This window comes from Trachurus japonicus, chromosome 11 (assembly GCF_045865225.1).
Source record: "Trachurus japonicus isolate A0001 chromosome 11, Traja_1.0".
NCBI classification, from domain to species: domain Eukaryota; kingdom Metazoa; phylum Chordata; class Actinopteri; order Carangiformes; family Carangidae; genus Trachurus; species Trachurus japonicus.
In genome coordinates this window covers 13,268,104-13,291,763 of record NC_140917.1, presented here as the reverse complement: position 1 = coordinate 13,291,763, position 23,660 = coordinate 13,268,104, and the positions used below count along the sequence as shown (strand labels likewise).

Here is a 23,660-nt window from a genome sequence, read left to right as displayed (position 1 = left end):
CTATATTATGTATTATGTATTTGGTTACACCCTGTATTGTGTTGTCACCCTTTCATAGCAGACTTTCTGTTCATTCCAATCTGTCTAATGTACTGATGACAATACAGGAGAACATTAATCTTCCCATTAACAACTGTGAGTCACAGTTGCTTCTCCTATGTGGAAGAAAGAAGAGTGTATACACAACACTCAGCATGTAGCAACGTGATTTAAGCACTGATAAGACACTATGTGCTATTGAGAGCGAAGTTGTCACTTGTGGTACCGGGCTGATATTCGCCATTTACACAATCAGTATTAAGTGCCCTGCAGATTTGTATATATATGTGCTGGCGTCACAGATCCCAAACATAACCCTGTGAGGGTCAAATATTTACATTCTTCAAAACAGGATGCACCTTTTCACTTCACCTACATAGATTTTTGTCAACAGTTTAGGCGAAGGTTGATAAATAAGTGGGGTTAGTTCAGGGCATCCACTTGTGGTGATTAGTGAGAAGAACAAACGCAATCAGGTGGTCAAAGGTTTGACCACTCCTCCATTTGTTTGCAGTGCAATATTTATAGTGTAATGTCAGAGGGTTCAGAGTGCCAGCCTCTGATTATATAACAGAGAAGACCACTGGCTGGAAATAGGTCACCTAGTGATGGAGCCCAACCACCAGCCACAGGATCGAGTAATACAAACAGATTTAATTTCACCAGTGGCAATAATAGTGTCCAAGGGCAAATTTATAACTTTGAGGAAAATACCAAATTTATGTGTGGATATATATGATGAAAGGCCAATTCACCACTGGCCTACCTGGACAGAAAACAGATACGTGTCCCTGCCCTGAAAAAACCACAACTGGCAAATGCCATTGTCAAGATGGGCTTCCAAGGTAAATTCATCACAAGCATTCCCATGCTTAGATGTTTATAGTACATTACTCTTTCAAGTGGTTGCTACTACAGTTTTCTTAGCTTTGAAAGATAGCATAAATTTAGCTATCAAGTTAAGTTCAATGAGTTCCACTTGAAAAGCAAAGCTGTAGATTGACAGTGAGTTGCATAGAATCAACCCAACAATATAAGAATGGTGTCGTCTGCATAAAGTTGAACATTTAGCCTACAGTTATTTAACTACTGGACAATGTCATTGCTAAAAATTGTGAAGTGTTCCTAAAATCGTACCCTGAGGGACGCCTTTAGATATAATTGAAGGTTTTGCTGTTTCATACATCGCTGTTCACCTGGCAGGGAGTGTTGGAAGCACTCGGATCACAAACGATAGTTAATGTTTTTATAAGAGCTGGGAGCGGTCAACTAAATCAAAGGCTAATGACAAGTTAAACAAAGCAGCACAATGCTGCCTTTCATTAAATATTACATTAAAAGACATTGAAGATATGGTGCTATAGTGACCACACGTCTACCAGGTGTTCACTAGACAAAACAAGCACTAAACAGTGGTGGACAGTGGTGGAAAATCACCCAACCTTATAATTTTATAAGTCTGTGATCTTTTTTCTTCGTAAGGTTCAAAAACTAAGTGAAATGAGCTGAAGTATGTGAACAGCTGCCAGTTTGATTGGGCCTGTATGATCCTAAGCGATGGTATGTCACACATGTCGTTGTTTGTTTGAATTAAAATAATTAAGATCGACAGTAGAGACAAACACGTCAAATACAAGACTTTTCCTTTAAGACAGTTTTATTAGATTTTAATAATTAACAAACAATTGAAACATTATACAAAAACATTTAGTTTGATATTAGCTTAATATATGATTGAAATACTGCAGAGCGACATGAACAAAAGAGAGACACATTGTCAGTAGTCATTGATACCATGATCTCTATGTACAATATTTAGGCTACTTATATTAATCTCAACACAATCTCACCATCAAAAAAAAAAAAAAAAAGATAACACAATCTTGCAATAAATAATATGATGTGTGCTTGTCCAGGCTGTTCCGTGTTCAGGCTGCTCACTGACATGCTGTTGTCAGGTTGTCTCTAGCTGTAACGACAAACACAAACATGAGTCAAAGATTAACAGGAACATTTCAGGACCTTCACGATCAGTAACATCATTGACACCCATCATTTCTTCTGTTCATCAAACCACATTTTATTAACATCGCAGTGTTCATGTTTTGATTTAAGTTGTTCCATTTGTTTCACTGCGATTATTCCTGGTTGCTAAAGATGCAGGTGCAGGGAAGTCTAAGTTTTCAAGTGGCAGTTGATAAACCATTATTAGCTCAGTCACTCCAAAGAGATGTTGTTGTCAATAAACATTGGCATCCACTGATCAAAGAGAGGGAGAGGTCAGTGACACTTAGCTCCTTTGAGTACAGGATGTGATGTGACTCATTCTCACCTGTTCACCAGAATCATGTGGTCACACTAATCTCTACTTAAACGCTATTTAATTGTTAAGAGGTTAGCCCAATGCAAACACCACACCACAATACAGCTGTGTCCCACGTGTACATAGGAGCAGCCTAGTGTTCCCAGCTTATCATTCATCACAAGTTTGGACACAAGAAAACACACATAGGTTTCCTTCTCTATCCTTTGCAATTACAGTAACACACAGGCTTAGATCAAATTAAGTCCAGTGCTGACACACATGGACCTGAAGAGTCCAGTCTAAACAGAGCAAAATACGTTTCGAGAAGATTCTTCAAAGCAGCTCATGTTTCCACCTTAACAAGTGTGTTAGATGCCATCAGGTGTTTTAGAGACCATAGGTGTGTTCGAGACCATCGGGTGAGTCAGGCACCCTCAAGTGAGTCAGACACCATCAGGTGTGTTAGATACCACCAGATGTGTTTGAGACCATTGGGTGTGGTTCCCATGTTAGAGGGTGTTTTACAGACCATAAGGTGTGTTAGAGACCATTGAGTCTCTCACACAGGTCTGTTCCATGCAAACATTAAAATATCCACACCTGGATAAATGATAATCAGCATACAAATAATGGGCCTATAATAGGCCTATTGTATGTGCAAAGGTGTGTCTTCAACTTGACTGAAAGAAAGCCTGTAATGATGAACAGTGAATTTATAATTAATTTACATTTAGAAAAAAAAAGTATTCTACCTGTTGCTTGATGACTTCTCTTCACCACAGAGTCTCAGGGATTCACTGCATAAAAGCCAGACTTCTTCTTGGGCGTGTCTTCCTATTGACAGACAAATACATCAAATCAGGAAAAATCAATAATTCTGTAATTATAATAGATATTTTGTAGAACCAATTAAGTTATGCTGTTCTTACAATCATGACAGGGCTCGCGTTTGGTTTCTGGGTCACCGAGGGGTTTATAGGGGCCTGAGGTGAGTAGACTGGCAGGGCCTCCTGGGGCAGCTGTTTCTTTTCAGGGTAATAAGGATCATCAGGGGCGTCCATGTGGCCGCTTTCTGTTTTTTTACAGCACCATCGAACCAACTGAAACAACAGAGAATCAACCGATCAGAGACCACAACCATCTCAGTCACACTTTGTTACACTGTAAACCTGTCTGACAACTCACCATCATGATAAAGATGATTATGAGCAGCAGTAAGATGGCAGAAGCTAATACTAAGAGGGCAATAGCCCATCCGGGAACCAAGTCGTTGCGCCCATTGTCGCTGCCACCACCTGATGTCTGAGGGTCAGTGGACTGAGGGTCTGTCTGGCCATTTGGATTCACTGTTGTAGTTTGGCTCCCTGCTGGGTCTTGTGTGGGATGTAGTCCATGTGATGTGGTGCGGCTTTCAGGATCCGTAGTGGATGACACAAGGCCGTCTTCAGTGGAGCTGGTCAGAGTAGACGTGATAGCCTCTGTGGTTGTTTCCGTAATGCTAGTCGTTGGTGTTGTAGTAGGCGTTGTGGCGATCGAATCACCTGTAGCGATTGCTGGTGTTGTGGTGAATATAGCAGGTTTTGTGGTTGCAGTCGGCGTGGTATTAGGTGTTGTTGTTGAAGGTGTGTTTGGTGGAGTAGGTGTTGTTGTAGGGGTTGTGGTGATTGTATCCTCTATTACGTTTTTCGGTGTCGTGGTTGGAGCAGGTGTAGTCGGCCTGGTAGTAGGTGTTGTTGTTGAAGGTGTGGTTGTTGTAGGTGTTGTTGTTGAAGGTGTAGTTGTCGTAGGTGTTGGGGTGGTTGTTGTAGGTGTTGTCGTTGAAGGTGTAGTTGTCGGAGGTGTTGTCGTTGAATGTGTAGTTGTCGGAGGTGTTGTCGTTGTAGGTGTGGTTGTCGGAGGTGTTGTCGTTGAAGGTGTAGTTGTCGTAGGTGTTGTCGTTGTAGGTGTGGTTGTCGGAGGTGTTGTCGTTGAAGGTGTAGTTGTCGTAGGTGTTGGGGTGGTTGTTGTAGGTATTGTTGTTGAAGGTGTGGTTGTTGTAGGTGTTGTCGTTGAAGGTGTAGTTGTTGTAGGTGTTGTCGTTGAAGGTGTTGTGGTGGTTGTTGTAGGTATTGTTGTTGAAGGTGTGGTTGTTGTAGGTGTTGTCGTTGAAGGTGTGGTTGTTGTAGGTGTTGTTGTAGGTGTTGTGGTGGTTGTTGTAGGTGTTGTTGTAGGTGTTGGGGTGGTCGTTGTTGGGGTGGTCGGAGGCACTACAACTGGCTCTATTTTGTCCCCTATAGAAAAAAGAAGTGAAGAAGAGGGATCAGTTACAAATGTGGAAGTTTCAACATCAACATGATAACAACTGGGAATTGATGAACAATGTCTCACTGGATGTGTAGGCCATGTTAAGTTGGAGATTTGGGGGTGCAGCTTTTTCAGCATATCTCTTAAATAATGAAAAGACAACGATAGGATTGATGGAGCGGGTGTTAAAGACCACAATTGGATTTGCAATAACCGATCCAGGGCTGTGAAGGAAGAAAATGAAAACATTAAAGTCAAATTCAATTCAAACTCAGTCAAAAATCAATTCAACTCAGTGTAAATAACCACATCTACTTCAAAGGTTCCACTTGTGGTTTCACAGGGAAATGGAGTCGGTGCTACACTATCAATGGAATGTGTGAGTGATCAGTATTATTGATAATACCTGAAAGTCATTGTTGCAACGCCTCCATAGAAGGTTTTGGTGGGACAGTCATCACATTTATAGACCCCATTGAACTATTAAAAGAAAAAGAAACAAATAAAGATCAGCTTGTTATACTTTAAGACTGAAAGACAGAGGTAATAAGACAGTGGTGACAGCACATACAGTACTACCTATAGTCCCTACTGTAACATTTCCTTGTTTCTCTGTGCTTAATCATTGAGGCAGCAGCTAGGAGCCCAACTCTAATCAGCAAAACAAAAACGTCTACCATTCAGTTTGGTTTTAGATCTTTACACAGCACAGCACCTGCCCTCCTGAAGGCAACCAATCTTACCAGGGTACAGACGTCCTTGTACATGTCCTTGAATTCCTTAGTTTCAGAGTTGAGCAAAGCTGCAGTGAAGTTGTGGTTGATTATCTCTACAGGAATGTAGAAAGCCATCTGTGAGGAGCTGAGCTGCTCCACACTGAAACCTTTAGGCAGGGGAACAGCCCCAACAGTCAGCAGACCTGCAGGATTCAATGGGACAGACTCTGTTATTGAGGCAAGGCAAGGGCAATTTTATTTGTATAGCCCGTTTTTACAGTTTGTCTCAAAGGGCTTCACATAGCATCATAACAACATCCTCTGCCCTTAGACCCTAATTTCGACTGAGGAAAAACTCCATGGAAAACCTTTTAACAGGGGAAAATCTGAGAAACCTCAGGGTGAGCAACAGAGGAGGGATCCCTCACACGAACAGACGCGCAATAGATGTTGTTACATGTAGTTGAGTGTTGGATTGTTACATAATTTTCTGCCAAAACCATGAAGAGAGCTGCATTGAAGTGATGGTCTGTAACATACATCCTACAAATGATCTTAAAGGGCACTGCCATCCATTAGCTATACTGCTTTTCATTTTAGAGTCACAGTGGGTGCTGGAGCCAATCCCAACTGAAATTGTGCAAGGGTGAGGTACACCCTGGAGAGGTCAACCTTAATAAACAACATCAAATACAACAGTAACATTTCAATCTCAGTTTTAAACCGAGGGAATAAAGACCTGGTGCTCTGGAAATAACAAAATATGAACCAGTCACTCTGTGACCAAGACATCTAACTCAAAATGATGCAAATGTAGATTAGACAGATGTTTGAACAGCCCTGCTACATCTTCAATTCATTCAATAAAATTTTTAAATCTTACCTGAAATGGTCAGTAAGCACAGAGTGCTGGTCCAGAGTCGGCCTGTTCGTACCATGGTGAGTTTGTGTTGGTAAACTTTAGTCCAGCTTTGGTGATATCAAGGACCTTCTTGATTATATAAGTGGTGTTGAAGTCTTTCATGTCCAGGGTTTTATTCAGTCAGGATAAGAATGGGCAGGGATCAGAGGCTGGTCCACATCTGAATCATATCTCCTCTACATTATTCAGACGTAAAGGAGAATGGGCTTCACATACACCCTCACTGTTTACTTTGGTTAGGAAATAAAGCTGAATTTAGTTTGTTAAGACATCCGTGTGTTGCGCAAACGTTTTACTCAGATTATTATTTAATCTTGAGTTTACTTTGACAACACCATGTGGGAAGGGCTTGTTGTATACCTTGTCAGTGCAAGAATGCACTTTCCCAGGTTGATTTACTGTTTTAATCTGCAGGTAACTCCAGGAGCGTGTGTCTGCTATTTAACACAGGTGAGATAAAGACAACACTCATAATTATCAATAAATTAATTAGAAATAAAGCCAAAAAATAAAGCCACATTTATGCCATTACTTCAACTGTGTATCACTTTAGAGTTTTAATGTATTTGCAGGGCACCAAAGAGCAACTGTTGGACAGTTTGAAGAAGCATTGAAGTTTGTGAGCTCTGAAGTGATGGAAAATGTCAGGAGCTTGTGCACCTTAATGGGTTTTTGTTTTTTGTTGAGTGGATAGTTTGATTCTTGGAGTTTTGTTTTTCCAGTGATTGTAGAGTCAAGAGTTTGAACTGATGAGAGTGACAGCTTGACATGGTTCATTAAGAAGAAGTAGGTGACAAAGATCAACCTGATCGTTCCTCCATGGCAACTTTGAAACGGTGAGTCATTTTTCTGTTGCTACAGCACGTTACAGCTGTTGTTTGATACATGTGACATAAAGGTGTGAATAGCCTCTTGTCATGACTATGGCAAACATCTGGTCACATCTGTCACAACTGCATTTCATAGAATATTGACGGAGTATGTCAGGTGGGCTCTTACAAGAAGGACACAACGTCTCTTACCTGGCTGTGATCCTCAAAATCCTCCCAACACATGAGTCATCACAAGGAATGAATGAAAGCTGCTGCCAGCCTGGACTTTATTTTGTAAACTACCTGATTTAACACTTTTTAAGATCAGTATCATAGGAAAACTGGGTGTTTTAATCTTACTTTATTCAAACGGTTGTGTTTTCCTGTTACAGTGGAGGCAGTCGCTGCTCTGAGTAGTGGAGACCTTTCTCCCAAAGGAAACATTTAGTTCTCAGATATGATGAAACTGAAGAAGAAGGACGTCAGACTGTTGATGTCACAGCTGTTATCTGCTGTCACCTGTCAATACATGAGTCCAGTTAAACCCTCAATATCATTATGAAAGGGTACAATCAGCATTGGTCACATGACTGGTCACATGACTCTGCTGTAGTCACAGGCATCACTATAAACCCACATGGACAGAGCACAACTAGTACATGAGAAGATCTGTGACTATACAATAACAGAGTGACCAAAATAAGTTTTCAGTCAGTCTCAGTCAAACCCAGTGGCTTCATTTAATTGTAGGGTGATAACAATGTGTATGTCTGTAATGTAACACGCTGATGTGATGTGACTAACAGCTGACTGTGTGTGTTTCAGTGATGTCCATGCTGACCAATGAGACGGGCTCATCACCACCGTACCTCCCAACCTGCACAAGCTGGACCTTGAGCTGCACCGTATGAACACACACTGTAATGGTAAATTTGAATATTCCTTTGTTTTAATCACTTGTGACGTCCCTACCCCCTGCTTTCCCTCCAAGGTATCAGATCCTCTTTTGTTTGTCACCCATTTGTGTATTCTAATGTCTAGACCTTGTAATTGCATCAGGTTCCAGAGACACCCAACCTCTCATTTCCTCATGATATACTCAAACCCTTTTGTATTTTAAAGTGCATTGATTAGACCTCTTAATCACACTCCAGGATGTCGGTGCCAATAGCCTACCTGAAAAGATATCCTGAGTAGGGGGCTGACCCCTGCAGCAGACAAAGGGGTGTGGAATATACCTGAGGGGGCGTTTCTCAAGTATAAATGTTTAGGTCTCCCCATTTTTCTTTGTCTTTTTCATCAACATCACCCACTCGGGTCGAATGGACCTTTCCTTGCAAGGAAATAAAATCATGATGGCCGGCCAAGTCTCTATTTCATTTTTCACCAGCAACAGCAACAGAAAATTTCCACGACAACACAAACAGAGCAGTGGAGCAGACCACAATCAAGCAGCTTTCCCACCTTTATGAAGTGCAGGAGCTGGTTGCATTAAGTTTCTTAAATGTTCTATTTGATACTTAAGGCTTATTTTTCAAAGGTTTTCTTTTAAGACCGTTAAGCAAGGTTTTATAGGGGAGACCGGGGATGATAGAAACACTTTTTGTTTGAGCAAGTGTAACTCAGTGGTTGTTGGTGCTAGAGATCTCACATTTTGACATGTGGTACCCATATTTGTCTGCTGTAAATGACATACACTTGGACTTCTACTACACCATCACAGATTGTGTAAATTAATGCCAGGCAGCCATTAAAAAGCTAACCATTTTTAGCATTTAGCTTTAAGCTAGCACTAATGCGGCATATCAAATTAAACTAGAGAAACTACTACTTGAGCTTATGTAAGCGAAACACCTGTATCTACAACACAATGGACACTATGCAAAAAATAGTTGTGATGGAAATATTTACTTTCTTACCTGAAAAATCGTTTTTTGGCTCCAGAACAGACAGTTTTCAACTCAGAGACATGAGGCTTCACCTGTGAGCTCCAAGTGGGCATGGACTGTATTGATGACATCACCACAGCTCGTTTCTAAGTGGTCAAACTGAGAGTGTTACAACAATCCCTTTGTTTCAACCATCCCCGGTCTCCCCTAGTGGTGAAATTATACCGCTTCCATGGTGGCTGTCTGTTGACATTAGCATTTGTGATTGTGTTTGTGAAGTTTGCTCTTCATCTCAGCCTCCTGGTGTTTCGATGTGAACTCAAACACAGTCTTAAGCAGTCTTAAATCATATGTAACCTTTTTTTTTTTGTTCAAACCTGGGATGGAAAATCAATCCGCCCAGTGTTGTGCACAGATATTTGGGTGGCAGGTGCTCAGTGAAAAATTAGGGCACTTCATGTGGAACGGCCGGCTACCCGCAGCATGAGATTTTAGATTAAAAAGACATTACAGGCACATGTTGTACATAATTGCTTATTTATTTATTTATTTCATTATGTTAATAAAATTACTGTATCAATTTAAAGAGACTAGCATTGGAAACAACAAAATAAAGATTGCAGTGCAGTATTGTGCATTGTGTCTACAAAACAAATAACCATTAGAAATCAACTAATTTTAACATAACATTGAAAAAAGGGACTCTAGTTCAGACTTGAGATTTCAATTGGACCATAGCTCAAAGACTTGAGTGAGCATTAGGCTCTCATCCTCCTGCCTTAAAATGAATAAGACTGCTTGGTGACATTACAACAAGGCAGACCATGTCAACATGGGCAACATATGTTCACTGTAAAAAATAAAACAAACACAACTTTCAAAAGGGCACTTGCTTGGTCCAGAGGGCAAAGGGCAGGTGCTATAGCACCACCTAGTGTCCATCTGTGCACGCTACTGAATCCGCCCTTGTTTAGGGAGCATCTTTTGTGTTCATCTTCTTCCTTTGTCAACATATACCGCTGCAGTTAATAAAGACAGATATACCCTAGGTTTTTACTCTGGTTTCTAATGTGTTTTTTTTTTTTTTTTGCAGTTATGTGACCTTTAGTGATTCTTTAATAAGGAGAAAACCTGGAGGATATTCTAGCATAAATGTTGATGTCTCGTATTATGTGTACTATTTGTACTGTTAATGAAGTATTGTGCTGTAATGAGCATTATTTGTGGCTATGAGTGTCTCTTTTGATTGTGGTTGGCTCTGGGCTACAAAGACAGCAGTATTTACTATCTGGATGTCTGTGCTGAAGTTGCTCTAACTCAAGAAGTTTGCAGTCAGCAAACTTCATCTCTCAAGGGGGTGTTCTACTTGGTCTCACAGTGTGTTAGGTTAGTCCATAGGTTACATTTACGCCAGAATATCCCTTTAAGGTTATTTAGTGCAAATGTTTCTAAGGAAATATTAAAACAGGTTTACAGGAAATTGTCACTTGGGGTGTTTTGTACAACTGGCCCAAGACACATCAAAAAGTTATCACATCCTATAAACCTTGATCAGATTTTACACATGGGGATTTTTTGTGTTTTGTGGGAAACATCTGGAAAACGTTGCTTTAATCATCACTTCAGCTTCCAGATCAGATCAAACTTTGTGAAAACATCAGAAACATTTCTCAGATATCTACACTCATACATGTTCACAAGCTATAAATGTTGTGGTTCAGGTGTCCAGGTTCAGGAGATACTGAAGTTTATTTTATCATCCTGTTTTCTTCAGTGGACATCAAGGTGCTGCAGAGTTCCCTCATTGCCATCTGACATGCCCGCTGGTCTCAGTCCATGTAATCGACTTGTTCTACATTGTCCACTAAAGAAAAAAGAAACAAAGACAAGGGATCAATCACAAATGTAGAAGTTCCAACATGATAACAACTAGGAATAGATGAACAATGTCTCACAGGTTGTGTAGGCCATGTTCAGTTGAAGATTTTCAGCAGCTTTTGGGGCATTTATCTGAAATAGTGCCCAGGCAATGATATTATTCATGGAGGGGGCGTTAAAGACCACGATTGCATTTGTAATAACCGATCCGGGGCTGTGAAGGAAAAAATAAACACATTAAAGAACAAGTTACAGTAGAGATCCAATAATCAGTTCAAGTGTAAATATCTACATCTACTTCCAAGGGTTACACTTATGGTTTCACAGGGGAATGGAGTCTGTGCTGCACTAGAAGGATTAGTCTCTACATCTAAATCCAGATCCTCCATGTGTAGTAGTAGTAGTATAGATGAAACCTGAAAATCATCGTTGCAACGCCTCCATAGAAGGTTTTGGTGGGACAGTCACTGCAGTTATAGACCCTGTTGAACTGTAAAACAACAAATACAATCAGCACCTTATACTTTTAGACTGAAATACAGAGGTATTATCACAGTATAGTGGTGACAGCACTATTGCAGTACTATTGCAACAGTAGCGCCTCAGTGCAGTGATATCTATCTATCTATCTATCTATCTATCTTTCTATCTATCTATCTATCTATCTATCTATCTATCTATCTATCTATCTATCTATCTATCTATCTATCTATCTATCTATCTATCTATCTATCTATCTATCTATCTATCTATCTATCTATCTATCTATCTATCTATCTATCTAAAGGCAACCAATCTTACCAGGGTACAGACGTAATTGTACATGTTCTTATACTCCTTAGTTTCAGGGTAGAGCATCGCTGCAGTGAACTGGTGGTTGGTGATCTCTATGGGAATCAAGAAGACCCTCTGTGAGGTGGAGCTGAGCAGCTCCACACTGAGACCTTCATGCAGGGAAGGGGTTAGGGGAGCAATTAGCAGAACTGTAGAGTTCAATGGGACAGGTTATGTTATTGAGTGTTGTGTTGTTACATATTTTGCTTTCAACAGCATGAAGGGAGCTGCATAGAGGCAATGGTCTGTAACATACATTCCTACAAATGTCCTAAATTACATCCATCCATTAGCTATACTGCTTGTCATTGTAGAGTCACAGTGGGAGCTGGAGCCAATCCCAACTGAAATTGTGCAAGGGTGAGGTACACACTGGAGAGGTTAACCTTAAAGCAGAAGTAAGTGGTCCGGTCGTTTTCGCTAATGCTGCGTTCCAGGCAGGCTTTTGAAATCGTAAATTACAGCTTCAAGTCACAACTTACGACTTTGTAGCGTTCCAGGCAACCCACTCGTGTTTTTCCGACCTGTTTTACCGGTGAAAGTCACTATAACGGCCACTCGTAACTTCCGACCGGTGAACTCGTACCAGATCGAACTGGTACCACTTCGCGGTCGGAAAAATACGAGTTTCCTTGAACGCACCATAACAGTCCTCGTCCCTACGTCGCCACATTCACGGCGTCCCTTGGCTGCACACACAACCCTGCATGCCATTCTCTCTCCTCATTGGATAAAAACTGTAGGATACGATAAATGTTTTCTCTTCGGCTCAGAGCAGAGCAGAGTGACTGACAGACCCGTGTTTCAGACCAAATACTCTATGTAAGTGATTGCTGTCGGAAGATATAACTATTTAAGACTTATATTAACACAAATATATCACTTACTTCTGCTTTAATAAATACAACATTCAACTTTAGTGACATTTCAGTCTTAATTTTAAACCAACATGCAGAGGAACTGGGGTGGGTCGTAGGTGTTGTGGTGGTTGTTGTAGGTATTGTAGTAGGTGTAGTCTCGGGCACTACAACTGTTTCTATTTTGTCCACTATAGAAAAAAGAAGTGAAGAAGAGGGGTCAGTTACAAATGTAATAGTTCCATCATCAACATGATAACAACTAATTGATGAACAATGTCTCACTGGATGTGTAGGCCATGTTAAGTTGGAGATTTGGGGGCGCAGCTTTTTCGGCATATCTCTTAAATAATAACCAGGCAACCATAGGATTGATGGAGTGGGTGTTAAAGACCACAATTGCATTTGCAATCACGGATCCAGGGCTGTGAAGAAACAAATGACCATATTAAAGAACAAGTTACGGTAGAGATCCAATTATCGGTTCAACTCAGTGTAAATAACTACATCTAATGTTACACTTATGGTTTCACAGGGGAATGAAGTCTGTGCTGCTCTATCAATGGAAGGATTCGTCTCTACATCTAAATCCAGCTCCTCCATCAGTGAGTGATAAGTAGTATAGATGATACCTGAAAGTCATTGTTGCAACGCCTCCATAGAAGCTTTTGGTGGAACAGTCATCGCAATTATAGACCCCGCTGAACTGTAAAATAAATTAAAAAGGAAAACAACAAATAAAGATAAAGTTTTTATATTGCAAGACTGAAATACAGAGGTAATATCACAGTGTAGTGGTGAGTGTACTGCTACAGTAGCTCCACAGCACAGTGACATAGTACACCGAACAGTTCCTTGTTTCTCTGTGCGTAATCATTGAAACAGCAGTTAGAAGCCCAACTCTATCAGATAAGGAAAAACGTCATAGCACAGCACCTGCCCTCCTGAAGAAAACCAATCTTACCAGGGTACAGACGTCCTTGTACATGTCCTTGTACTCCTTAGTTTCAGGGTTGAGCATAGCTGCAGTGAACTTGTAGTTGGTGATCTCTACAGGAATGAAGAAAGCTGTCTGTGAGGAGCTGAGCTGCTCCACACTGAAACTTTCAGGCAGAGGAACAGCCCCAACAGTCAGCAGACCTGCAGGATTCAATGGGACAGATTGGGTGTTGTATTGTTACATATTCTGCTGCTGAAATTAAAATGCTAATCCAGAATATTGCAAAATAGCAAAAGATCATCTTGAGAAATGTATAAAGACTCAGTCCAGAGCTGATGGCCTGTCGCATACATCCTTCAAATGACCATAGCAGACATCCATCATTTAGTTATATCGCTTATAATAATTTTAGGGTCACAGTGGGGTCTGGAGCCATCCCAACTGAAATTGTGCAAGATTGAGGTGAGGTACACCCTGGAGAGGTCAACCTTGATAAACACACCATTCACATTCAATAGTGACATTTCAGTCTCAGTTTTAAACCAACATGCAGAGTAACTGGAGTTGGATTTATGTTGAGGCTACTTCCTATATGTTTCTATTGGCTGACTAGGACAGTGTGAAGTTAGGGAATAAAGACCTGATGCTCTGGAAATAGTAAGATAAGGACCAGTCATCCCTGTGGAAAGGACATCTAACTTAAAATGATACAAATGTAGATTAAACAGAAGTTTGAACAGTGCTGCTACGTAAAATTTCTTACCTGACATGGTCAGTAAGCACAGAGTGCTGGTCCACAGTCGGCCTGTTCGTACCATGGTGAGTTCCAGTTGATAAACTTTAGTCCAGCACTATAAGTGGTGTTGAAGTCTGTCATGTCCAGGCTTTTATTCAGTCAGGATAAGAATGGGCAGGGATCAGAGGCTGGTCCACAACTGAATCATATCTCCTCTGGCTCTACATTATTCAAACATAAAGGAAAATTGGCTTCACATACACCCTCACTGTTTACTTTGGTTAAGGAATAGAGCTTAATTTAGTTTGTTAAGACATCCGTGTGTTCCACAAACATTTTACTTCAATTGCTTGCTCTGCTTGTCAGAGCAGGAATCCAGTTTCCCACTCAGGTTGATTTACTTTTATAACTTTGTGACTGTGTGTCTGCATTAATCAAGTCCAGGGGCTGGTTGCATTAAGTTTCTGTATCTGTATAATTTTGTATCTGCTACTGAAGGTTTATTTTTCAAAGGTTTTCTTTGTTTAAGGATTAAGACATTTGAGCAAGACTTTACAGTGGTGAAATTATACCGCTTCCATGGTGTGTTTGTTGCTGAATTACTGTCCAATACTATACTACATACCTGTTCTCCCTACCAGATGTTTGAATAATTGAATTTAGAGTGGTTCTCCCAACATTTGGCGCCACCCTTCGACCAACCTCAGCCATTGTGAGGCCGTGACTGACGACATGGTCCACAATTATAGCCCTAATTTCATCAGGAATCTGTCTATGTACTTGGCCTCTTCCTCATCCTCACCCCTCTCCCACGACGCTGACTTTCCATTTCTGTGTCACAGTACTGTAGAAATGGTACACACGATGTCCTGCTAGGTTCATGCTTTCCAAGTGCGGGATTCAGCTCTGAGTGTGGAGAAGTGGCTTATCATTGGTTACAACTAATGCTTCACACACCTCCTCATCATGAAAGCTGGTTGACATGAGAGCAATCGTTCAATTTAAGAGACATTTCCAGGAAAAAATGAGAGAGAAATTTATAAAATGTGCTTGACAGATTTTGACAACTAGTTCAACATTTTTGTATGAAATGACTCAAGACATGAAATGAGGAATATTTGTTTTATATGGAATGACTATTAGTAAGCATTCATGAGTGAAGTTCATCTTGATTGACATGACATAAGCAAATGATAAAGTTATAAAACAGCAGAGGATTGTATGAAAGTGATTGATACATGTCCAAAAGCATTTGCAATGTGTTCAAAGGAATGAGAAATTGCTGCTACGATGCTAACAAATGACTACATGTTGAATTATGAGAATTTAAAATCTGATCAGAGAAATGAACAAAAGTAACTGAGAAAAACTGCCAACAGAACATTCAACTTCAACAGTGACATTTCAGTGTTAGTTTTAAACCAACATGCAGAGGCACCGGAGTGGGTCGTAGTAGATGCTGTAGTTGAAGTAGCTGTGGCTGTCGTAGGTGTTGTGGTGGTTGAAGTAGGTGTGGTTGTCGTGCTGGTTGTGGACTCGGGCCACGCAACTTGTATTACGTGGTCTCCTATAAAAAAGAGAAGCGAAAAAAGAGGGGTTAGTTACAAATGTAGAAGTTTCACCATGAACATGATAACAACTGGAAATTGATGAACAATGTCTCACTGGTTGTGTAGGCCATGTTAAGTTGGAGATTTCCAGTGGCATTTTCGGCATTACTCTGAAATAATGCCCAGGCAACCACATGATTGATGGAGTGGGAGTTAAAAACCACAATTGCATTTGCAATAACCGATCCAGGACTGTGAAGAGAAATAAACACACAAAGAACAAGTTATAGTAGAGATGATAATCAATTCAACTCGGTGTAATTAACTACATCTACTTCAAAGGTTCCACTTACTTATAGTTTCACAGGGAAATGGAGTCTGTGCTACACTATCAATGGAAGGATTAGTCTCTACATTTAAATCCAGTTCCTCCATGTGTGAGTGATTAGTAGTATTAATGATACCTGAAAGTCATTGCTGCAACACCTCCATAGAAGGTTTTGGTGGGACAGAGGGAGTCATCGTCGCAATCATAGACCCCGTTCAACTGTGAAATAAAAACAGAAAATGACAAATCAGATCAGCTTTAAGACTGAAATACAGCTGTAATATCACAATGTAAAGGTGACAGCACATACTGCTGCAGTACTACTACAATAGTGACACAGCCCGGTTACATATGAAAATGGAACAGTTCCTTTTTTCTTAATGCTTAATCTTTGGAACAGCAGTTAGGAGCCCAACTCCATCAGCAAAACAAAAACGTCTGCCATTCAATTTGGTTTTAGATCTTTACGCAGCACGGCACCTGCCATCCTGAAGAAAACCAATCTTACCAGCGTACTAACATCCTTGTACATGTCCTTGTATTCCTTAGATTCCTGGTCGACCAAAGCTGGGGTGAACTTGCGGTTGGTGATATCTATGGGAATCAAGAAGGCCCTCTGTGGCGGGATGAGCTGCTCCACGTTGAAACCTTCAGGCAGGGGAAGAGCCCCAACAGTCAGCAGACCTGCAGGATTCAATGGGACAGATTGTTGTATTGTTCCATATTCTGCTGCCAAAAGCATGAAGAGAGCTGCATTGAGGTGATGGTCTGTAACATACATCCTACAAATGATCTTAAAGGACAGCCATCCATTAGCTATAGGCTACTGCTTGTCATTTTAGAGTCACAGTGGGGGCTGGAGCCAATCCCAAATGAAATAGTGTAAGGGTGGGGTACACCCTGGAGAGGTTAACCTTAATAAACACAACATTTTATTCAATACAGTAGTGACATTTCAGTAACCAAGACCTGATGCTCTGGAAATAACAAAATATGGACCAGTTACCCTGTGACCAGGACATCTAACTCAACTCAATATGAAACAAATGTAGATTAGACAGAAGTTTGAACAGCCCTGCTACATCTTTCATTATTTCAATAAAACATCTCACCTGAAATGGTCAGTAAGCACAGAGTGCTGGTCCACTGTCGGCCCAGTCGTACCATGGTGAGTTGGAGTTGGTCAACTTGAATCCTGTACTGCTCTGGTGATATCAAGGACCTTCTTGATTTGGTGTTGTTGTCTGGTCAGGGTTTTATTCAGTCAGGATAACAATAGGCAGGGATCAGAGGCTGGTCTACAACTCAATCATATCTCCTCTAGCAAGGAAATTGGCCTCAAATATACCCTCGCTGTTTACTTTGGCTAAGAAATAGAGCTTTGTTTTTAAGATATCCGTGTGTTGTGCAAACCTTTTACTTCAAGTATAATTTAATCTTTAGTTTACTTTAACAACAACATGTGGGAACGGCCTGTTGTATATCAGAACAAGGATGCACTTTCCTACTCTCAGGTTGATTTACTTTTATCATCTGCAGGTAACTCTACCTGGAACAAACTCTATGGCTGCATGAATCAAGTCCAGGGGTTGGGTCCATTAAGTGTCTTAAATGTTCTATTTGATGCTGAAGGATTATTTTTCCTATGTCATGTCCAATAATGTAAGCAAGCTCCAAATTATGCATGTTTTCTTGAATCTTTTGTTGTTGGAAGCTGCTAATCAACAGAGGGACATGGATTATGATTATGATTTTCTTTGTGAAAAGATTAAAGCATTTGAGCAAGATTTCACAGTGGTGAAATTATATTGCTTCCTTGGTGGCTGTCTGTTTGTTGACACAAGCACTTGTGATAGTGTCAAGTGTGCCAGGTGAACTTGACCACAGTCTTTAGCAGATGAAACACCTTGACTATACCTGAGTGGAAAGATCATGTGATATAAAACTGAATACCCAGTAACTGACAAATTTTCTGCTCAAACCTGGGATGGAAAATCAATCGCCCCCTTTGTTGAGGGTGTCATTCGTGTTCATCTTCTTCCTTTGTCAACATAAACTGCTGCAGTTAATAAAGACAGATACGTTTGTTTCTTTCGTCTCTGTAACACTTTACTTAACACATTCATAAGACCTTTCATAAGGTGTTCATAAAGCATTCACAGCGGCTTCATGAGGCATTCATACATTGGGTTACATTGCTATGGAATAACAAATTGAGAATTTTTTTCTAAATAAAAGTCTCCTAATTGCACAAAATGAACAAAATACCCCATTCAGTATTGCAATAGTTCATGAAGGCGTCATAAAACAGTCACGAATGCATAGTGTGTTACCCAGATGTTTCATCAAAGTCCTTTTTTTTTACACCTGGAAGTGGGCCTACTGGGATAAAATTAAGGCTAAATTAAAGTCACATATGCAGAATTGAGGCATTGTTTGCTTTGTTCAAAGTTGCCCAGACACCATATGATTCCAGTGGTAGCATCATTTGCCATTCAGTTATGAATCCTTCGTCACCTGTATAGTAAAGTAACATACAAAGTAACATTCACAAACCATCCATGAAAGATTTACAAATAACTCCTAGACCTTATGAAGCCTTCACTGACACTATATTGTGAAGTGACATACAAAATAACATTCATAAGCTATGAATCATTACAATAGAATGCTGAATATGGGTATTTTGTTCTTGTATTTCCAGGTGCAATTAGGGGACTTATTTTGAGAAAAAAAAAAAAAAGGCCCAGGTCGTTATTCCACAGCAATGTAACCCATGCTGAGTCATGACTCATGAAGCCGTTGTGAATGCATTACGAACAGCTTATGAAAGGTCTTTTGAATGTGCTATGCACCCACCCCGAGTGTTACCTTGGTCTCTACTGTCTTTTGTGCGGTTAAGAGACTTTCAGTGACTCTTTAATAAGGAGAAAACCTGAAATTTTAAGGGGAAGACTCAATGTTCTTTTGTGCAACTGTTTTATTTCAAGGAAATGTTAAAACAGGTTTTGGCCCCAGAAACTTCAAAAAGTTATCTCATCAGAATTCACACATTGAGACTTTCAGTATTTTGTGAGAAACATCTGGAAAATGTTGCTTTATTAATCACGTCAGCCTCCAGATCAGATCAAACTTTGTGAAAACATCAGAAACATTTCTCAGTTATCTTCAGTCATACAGTAAAGTTGGAAATATTGTGGTCCAGGTTGGAATCTGACACGCTAAGGTTTATTTTGTCATCCTGTCTTCTTCAGTGGACATCAAGGTGCTGCAGAGCGCCCTCGCCGCCACCCGCCACGCTCGCTGGTTTGAAGAGAACGCCTCTCAGTCCACGTGAGAATGTTTCCTGTTTCCTGTCATACATTTTGATCACTGACCTACAAGGAGTCCGCTATAGAAAAAAGAAGCAAAGAAGAGGGATCAGTTACAAATGTAAGAGTTCCAACATGAACATAATAACGACTGGGAATATATGAACAACAGTATGTCTTACTGGTTGTGTAGGCCATGTTAAGTTCAAGATTTCCAGCAGCCATTTGGGCGTTTCTCAGGAACAATGACCTGACAACCACTCGATTGATGGAGGGGGTGTTAAAGGCCACAACTGCAAATGCAACAACTGATCCAGCAGATCCAGAGCTGTGAAGGAACAAATGAACACATTAAAGAACAAGTTACAGTAGAGATCCAATAATCAGTTCAATTCAGTGTAAATAACTACATCTACTTCCAAGGCTCCACTTATGGTTTCACAGGGAAATGGAGTCTGTGCTGCACTAGAAGGATTAGTCTCTACATCTAAATCCAGATCCTCCACAAGTGAGTGATTAGTAGTATTGATGATACCTGAAAACCATTCCTTGGACACCAGCATAGGAGGAACTGGTGGGACAGCGGGAGTCACCGCATTTATAGACACCGTTGAACTGTAAAATAAAAACAGAAAATAACAAATACAGATCAGCTTCTTATACTGTAAGACTGAAAGGCAGTTGTAATATCACAGTGTAGTGGTGACAATACTACCTAGTCCCTACTGCAAGAGTAGTGCCACAGCACAGTGACATATAGCACTCCGAACAGTTCCTTGTTTCTCTGTGCTTAATTATTGAGACAGCAGCTAGGAGCCCAACTCTATCAGCAAAGAATAGAAGAATAGATCTTGTGGTGGAAACCAATCTTACCAGGGCACTAATTTCCGTGTACATGTCTTTGAATCCCTTAGATTCAGGGTCGCTCAAAGCTGGAGTGAACTTGCGGTTGGTGATCTCAATGCGAATCACATAGCCCCTCTGTAAAGGGCTGAGCGGCTTCACATTGAGACCTTCAGGCAGAGAAACAGCCCCAACAGTCAGCAGACCTGCAGGATTCAATGCGACAGACTCTGTTATTGAATGTTGTGTTTTTGCATATTCTGCTGCCAAAAGCATGAAGAGAAATTAAAATGCTACTTGAGATATTGCAAAATATCAACAGATCAACTTGAGAAACCCATGACCCCACCTGAAGAATAAGTCCTGATGTGATGGTCTGTAACATACACCCCACAAATGACCTTAACAGACATCCATCCATTAGCTATACTGCTTATCATTTTAGAGTCACGGTGGGGGCTGGAGCCAATCCCAACTGAAATGGTGCAAGGTTGAGGTACACTCTGGAGAGGTTAGCCTTAATTAACATAACATTAAATTCAATAGTGACATTTCAGTCAGTTTTAAACCAACATGCAGAGGAACTGGAGTTGGATTTATGTTGATGCTACTTCTTGTATGTTTCTATTGGCTGACCAGGACAGTGTGAGGTTAGGGAATAAAGACCTGACACTCTGGAAATAGTAAAACAAGGACCGGTCATCCCTGCTACATCTTTCATTAAAGTAAAATTTCTTACCTGAAATGGCCAGTAAGCACAGAGTGCTGCTCCCCAGTCGTACCATGGTGAGATCCAGTTGGTGAACTTTAGCCCTGCTCTGGTGATATCCAGGATCTTCCTATTAGTGGTGTTGGAGTCTGTCATGTCCAGGCTTTTATTCAGTCAGGATAAGAATGGGCAGGGATCAGAGGCTTGTCCACAACTGAATCATATCTCCTATTCAGAAAAAAGGAAATGAGCTTCACATACACCCTCACTGTTTACTTTGGTTAGGAAATGGGGATTAATTTAGTTTTTAAGACATCCGTGTGTTGCACAAACTTTTTACTGTTATTGTGCAAGGGTGAGGTACACCCTGGAGTGGTCGACTTCTGCAGAAGTCAACCAGCAGAACAAAGACCTGACGCTCTTGGAGTAACAAAATATGACTCAGTCACCCTGTGAACAGGACATGTAGATTATAGAATGTAGTTTGAACAGCCCTGCTACATCTTTCATTAATTCAATAAAACATCTTACCTGAAATGGTCAGTAAGCACAGAGTGCTGGTCCACTGTCGGCCCAGTCGTACCATGGTGAGTTGGAGTTGGTCAACTTGAATCCTGTACTGCTCTGGTGATATCAAGGACCTTCTTGATTTGGTGTTGTTGTCTGGTCAGGGTTTTATTCAGTCAGGATAAGAATGGGCAGGGATCAGAGGCTGGTCTACAACTGAATCATATCTCCTCTACATTGTTCATAAATCAAGGAAATTGGCCTCAAATTCACAATCGCCGTTTACTTTGGCTAAGAAATAGAGCTTTGTTCTTAAGACATCCGTGTGTTGTGCAAACCTTTTACTCAAAGTATAATTTAATCTTTAGTTTACTTTGACAACAACATGTGGGAAGGGCCTGTTATATACCTTGTCAGAACAAGGTTTTCCTCATCAGAAGATTAAAGCATTTGACAAAGCTTTCACAGTGGTGAAACTATACCGTTTGCATGGTGACTGTCTGTTTGTTTATAGAACGTGTGATAGTGTTTGTCAAGTGTGCCAGCCTCCTGGTGTTTCGATGTGAACTTGACCTCCGTCTTTAGCAAATAGTTAAGAAATGTTAAACACGTGAGTGACCCACCACATGGGCATGAAACACCTTGACTATACCTGCGTGGAAAGATCACGCGATTTGAAATTGTAGTGAACCCAGTGACTGATCCACCTCTTGACTGCTGGACACATTTCAAACCTTGGATGGAAAATCAATCACCCCCTATGTTGAGGGTGTCTTTTGTGTTCATCTTCTCTCTTTGTCAACATAAACTGCTGCAGTTAATAAAGGCAGAGATACCTTAAGTTTTTTCTTTGGTCTCTGGTTTATTTTATGCGATTAAGTGACCTTAAGTGATTCTTAAGGTTCCACTGTGGTATATTGATGTGTTGATGAAAAGAAGGGATCACCACTGACACGTCTTCGCTTGTATTCAAAAAAGAAGTTTATTAACAAGAAGAACAGTGTACAAAAATGCCGAATCCTGGAGCATCTCTGGTCCAAAATGAGATCTCTCCCTCTCAACTCTAAAACCTTCCTTTTTATATGTTGGCTTATCTCCAACACTCCACCTTCTCCAGACAGAGAGAAACCTCCCGTCCAGATGGCCAATGACCTTTGACTTGACCTTTTAACTTTTAGGCTAGCAAAAAACCCATATTCTGTATCCCATGTCTCTTACCCATTAGAGAAGACAACAAGATCATTCAGTCATATTGAACCATGCATATCCCATTAGGTCAGATTCACTTCTAAGCAAATTGTGGAACCCATGAAGTAGAGCATCTGTCCAAAAAAGGCCTACATACATACAAAGAAGAATATACAATACTTTAAGTTATTAAAGTAAAAAAGTTAAGGTGTATAATACACTACACCACTTATGGTTCTTTAATAAGGAGAAAACCTGAAATTTTAAGAGGAAGACTTAAGGTTCTGTTGTGCAACTGTTTTTATTTCGAGGAAATGTTAAGACAGGTTTACAGGAAAATCGTCACTTAAGGTGTTTTGTACAACTGGCCCAAGACACTTCAAAAAGTTATCACATCAGATTTTATACATGGAGACTTTCAGTTTTTGTGGGAAACATCTGTAAAATGTTGCTTTATTAATCACGTCAGCCTCCAGATCAGATCAAACTTTGCGAACATCAGAAACATTTCTCAGTTATCTACAGTCATACATGTACACAAGCTGGAAATGTTGTGGTTCAGGTGTCCAGGTCAGAGTCTGAGACATTGATTCTTTTTTTTTTTTTATGTTATTTTGTTTTATGTTTTTATGTTATGTTTTCTTCAGTGGACATAAGATGCTGCAGAGCGCCTTTGCCGCCATCTTCTGCTGGTTTGAAGAGAACGCCTCTCAGTTCACGTGAGGATGTTTCTTGTTTCTTGCCAATTCCATTACATTGTTCCCTATAGAAAAAAAAACAGCAAAGAAGAGGGATCAGTGACAAATGTAGTGGTTCCAACATGAACATGATAACAACTGGGAATATATGAACAACAGTATGTCTCACTGTTTGTGTAGGCCATGTTAAGTTGGAGATTTCCGGCAGCCTTTTCAGCATGTCTCTGAAATAGTGCCCAGGCAACCACTTGGTTGATGTTGGTGGTGTCAAAGATCACAACTGCGTTTGCAATCACTGATCCAGGGCTGTGAAGG

General features: G+C 40.5%; 3 protein-coding genes and 2 long non-coding RNA genes across 5 annotated transcripts; all 5 read right to left on the bottom strand.

The window, feature by feature from the left end:
- Positions 1 to 1,684: 1,684 nt before the first annotated feature.
- Positions 1,685 to 3,695, bottom strand: LOC146978400 (uncharacterized). Its single transcript, XR_015036966.1, has 4 exons — positions 3,530 to 3,695; positions 3,274 to 3,444; positions 3,097 to 3,178; positions 1,685 to 2,008 (listed from the first exon to the last, which is right to left on the bottom strand). It is a non-coding gene; the product is annotated as an uncharacterized LOC146978400 (long non-coding RNA).
- A 932-nt stretch (positions 3,696 to 4,627) lies between these two features.
- Positions 4,628 to 6,380, bottom strand: LOC146978399 (uncharacterized). Its single transcript, XM_085790353.1, has 4 exons — positions 6,227 to 6,380; positions 5,371 to 5,546; positions 5,034 to 5,107; positions 4,628 to 4,851 (listed from the first exon to the last, which is right to left on the bottom strand). Exons 1-4 carry the CDS (start codon positions 6,279 to 6,281, stop codon positions 4,671 to 4,673), a joined length of 486 nt encoding a protein of 161 aa, XP_085646479.1. The 5' UTR covers positions 6,282 to 6,380; the 3' UTR covers positions 4,628 to 4,670.
- Positions 6,381 to 10,795: 4,415 nt separating this feature from the next.
- LOC146978398 (uncharacterized) lies at positions 10,796 to 17,312 on the bottom strand. The gene is made up of 9 exons (XM_085790217.1): positions 17,202 to 17,312; positions 13,500 to 13,675; positions 13,168 to 13,241; positions 12,821 to 12,960; positions 12,628 to 12,726; positions 11,646 to 11,788; positions 11,261 to 11,334; positions 10,922 to 11,058; positions 10,796 to 10,830 (listed from the first exon to the last, which is right to left on the bottom strand). Exons 1-9 carry the CDS (start codon positions 17,254 to 17,256, stop codon positions 10,796 to 10,798), a joined length of 933 nt encoding a protein of 310 aa, XP_085646343.1. The 5' UTR covers positions 17,257 to 17,312.
- A 1,843-nt stretch (positions 17,313 to 19,155) lies between these two features.
- On the bottom strand, positions 19,156 to 21,121 carry LOC146978397 (uncharacterized). The gene is made up of 5 exons (XM_085790356.1): positions 20,983 to 21,121; positions 20,274 to 20,449; positions 19,936 to 20,015; positions 19,583 to 19,728; positions 19,156 to 19,480 (listed from the first exon to the last, which is right to left on the bottom strand). Exons 1-5 carry the CDS (start codon positions 21,026 to 21,028, stop codon positions 19,467 to 19,469), a joined length of 462 nt encoding a protein of 153 aa, XP_085646482.1. The 5' UTR covers positions 21,029 to 21,121; the 3' UTR covers positions 19,156 to 19,466.
- A 1,808-nt stretch (positions 21,122 to 22,929) lies between these two features.
- On the bottom strand, positions 22,930 to 23,641 carry LOC146978396 (uncharacterized). The gene is made up of 2 exons (XR_015036965.1): positions 23,515 to 23,641; positions 22,930 to 23,410 (listed from the first exon to the last, which is right to left on the bottom strand). It is a non-coding gene; the product is annotated as an uncharacterized LOC146978396 (long non-coding RNA).
- Positions 23,642 to 23,660: the final 19 nt, after the last annotated feature.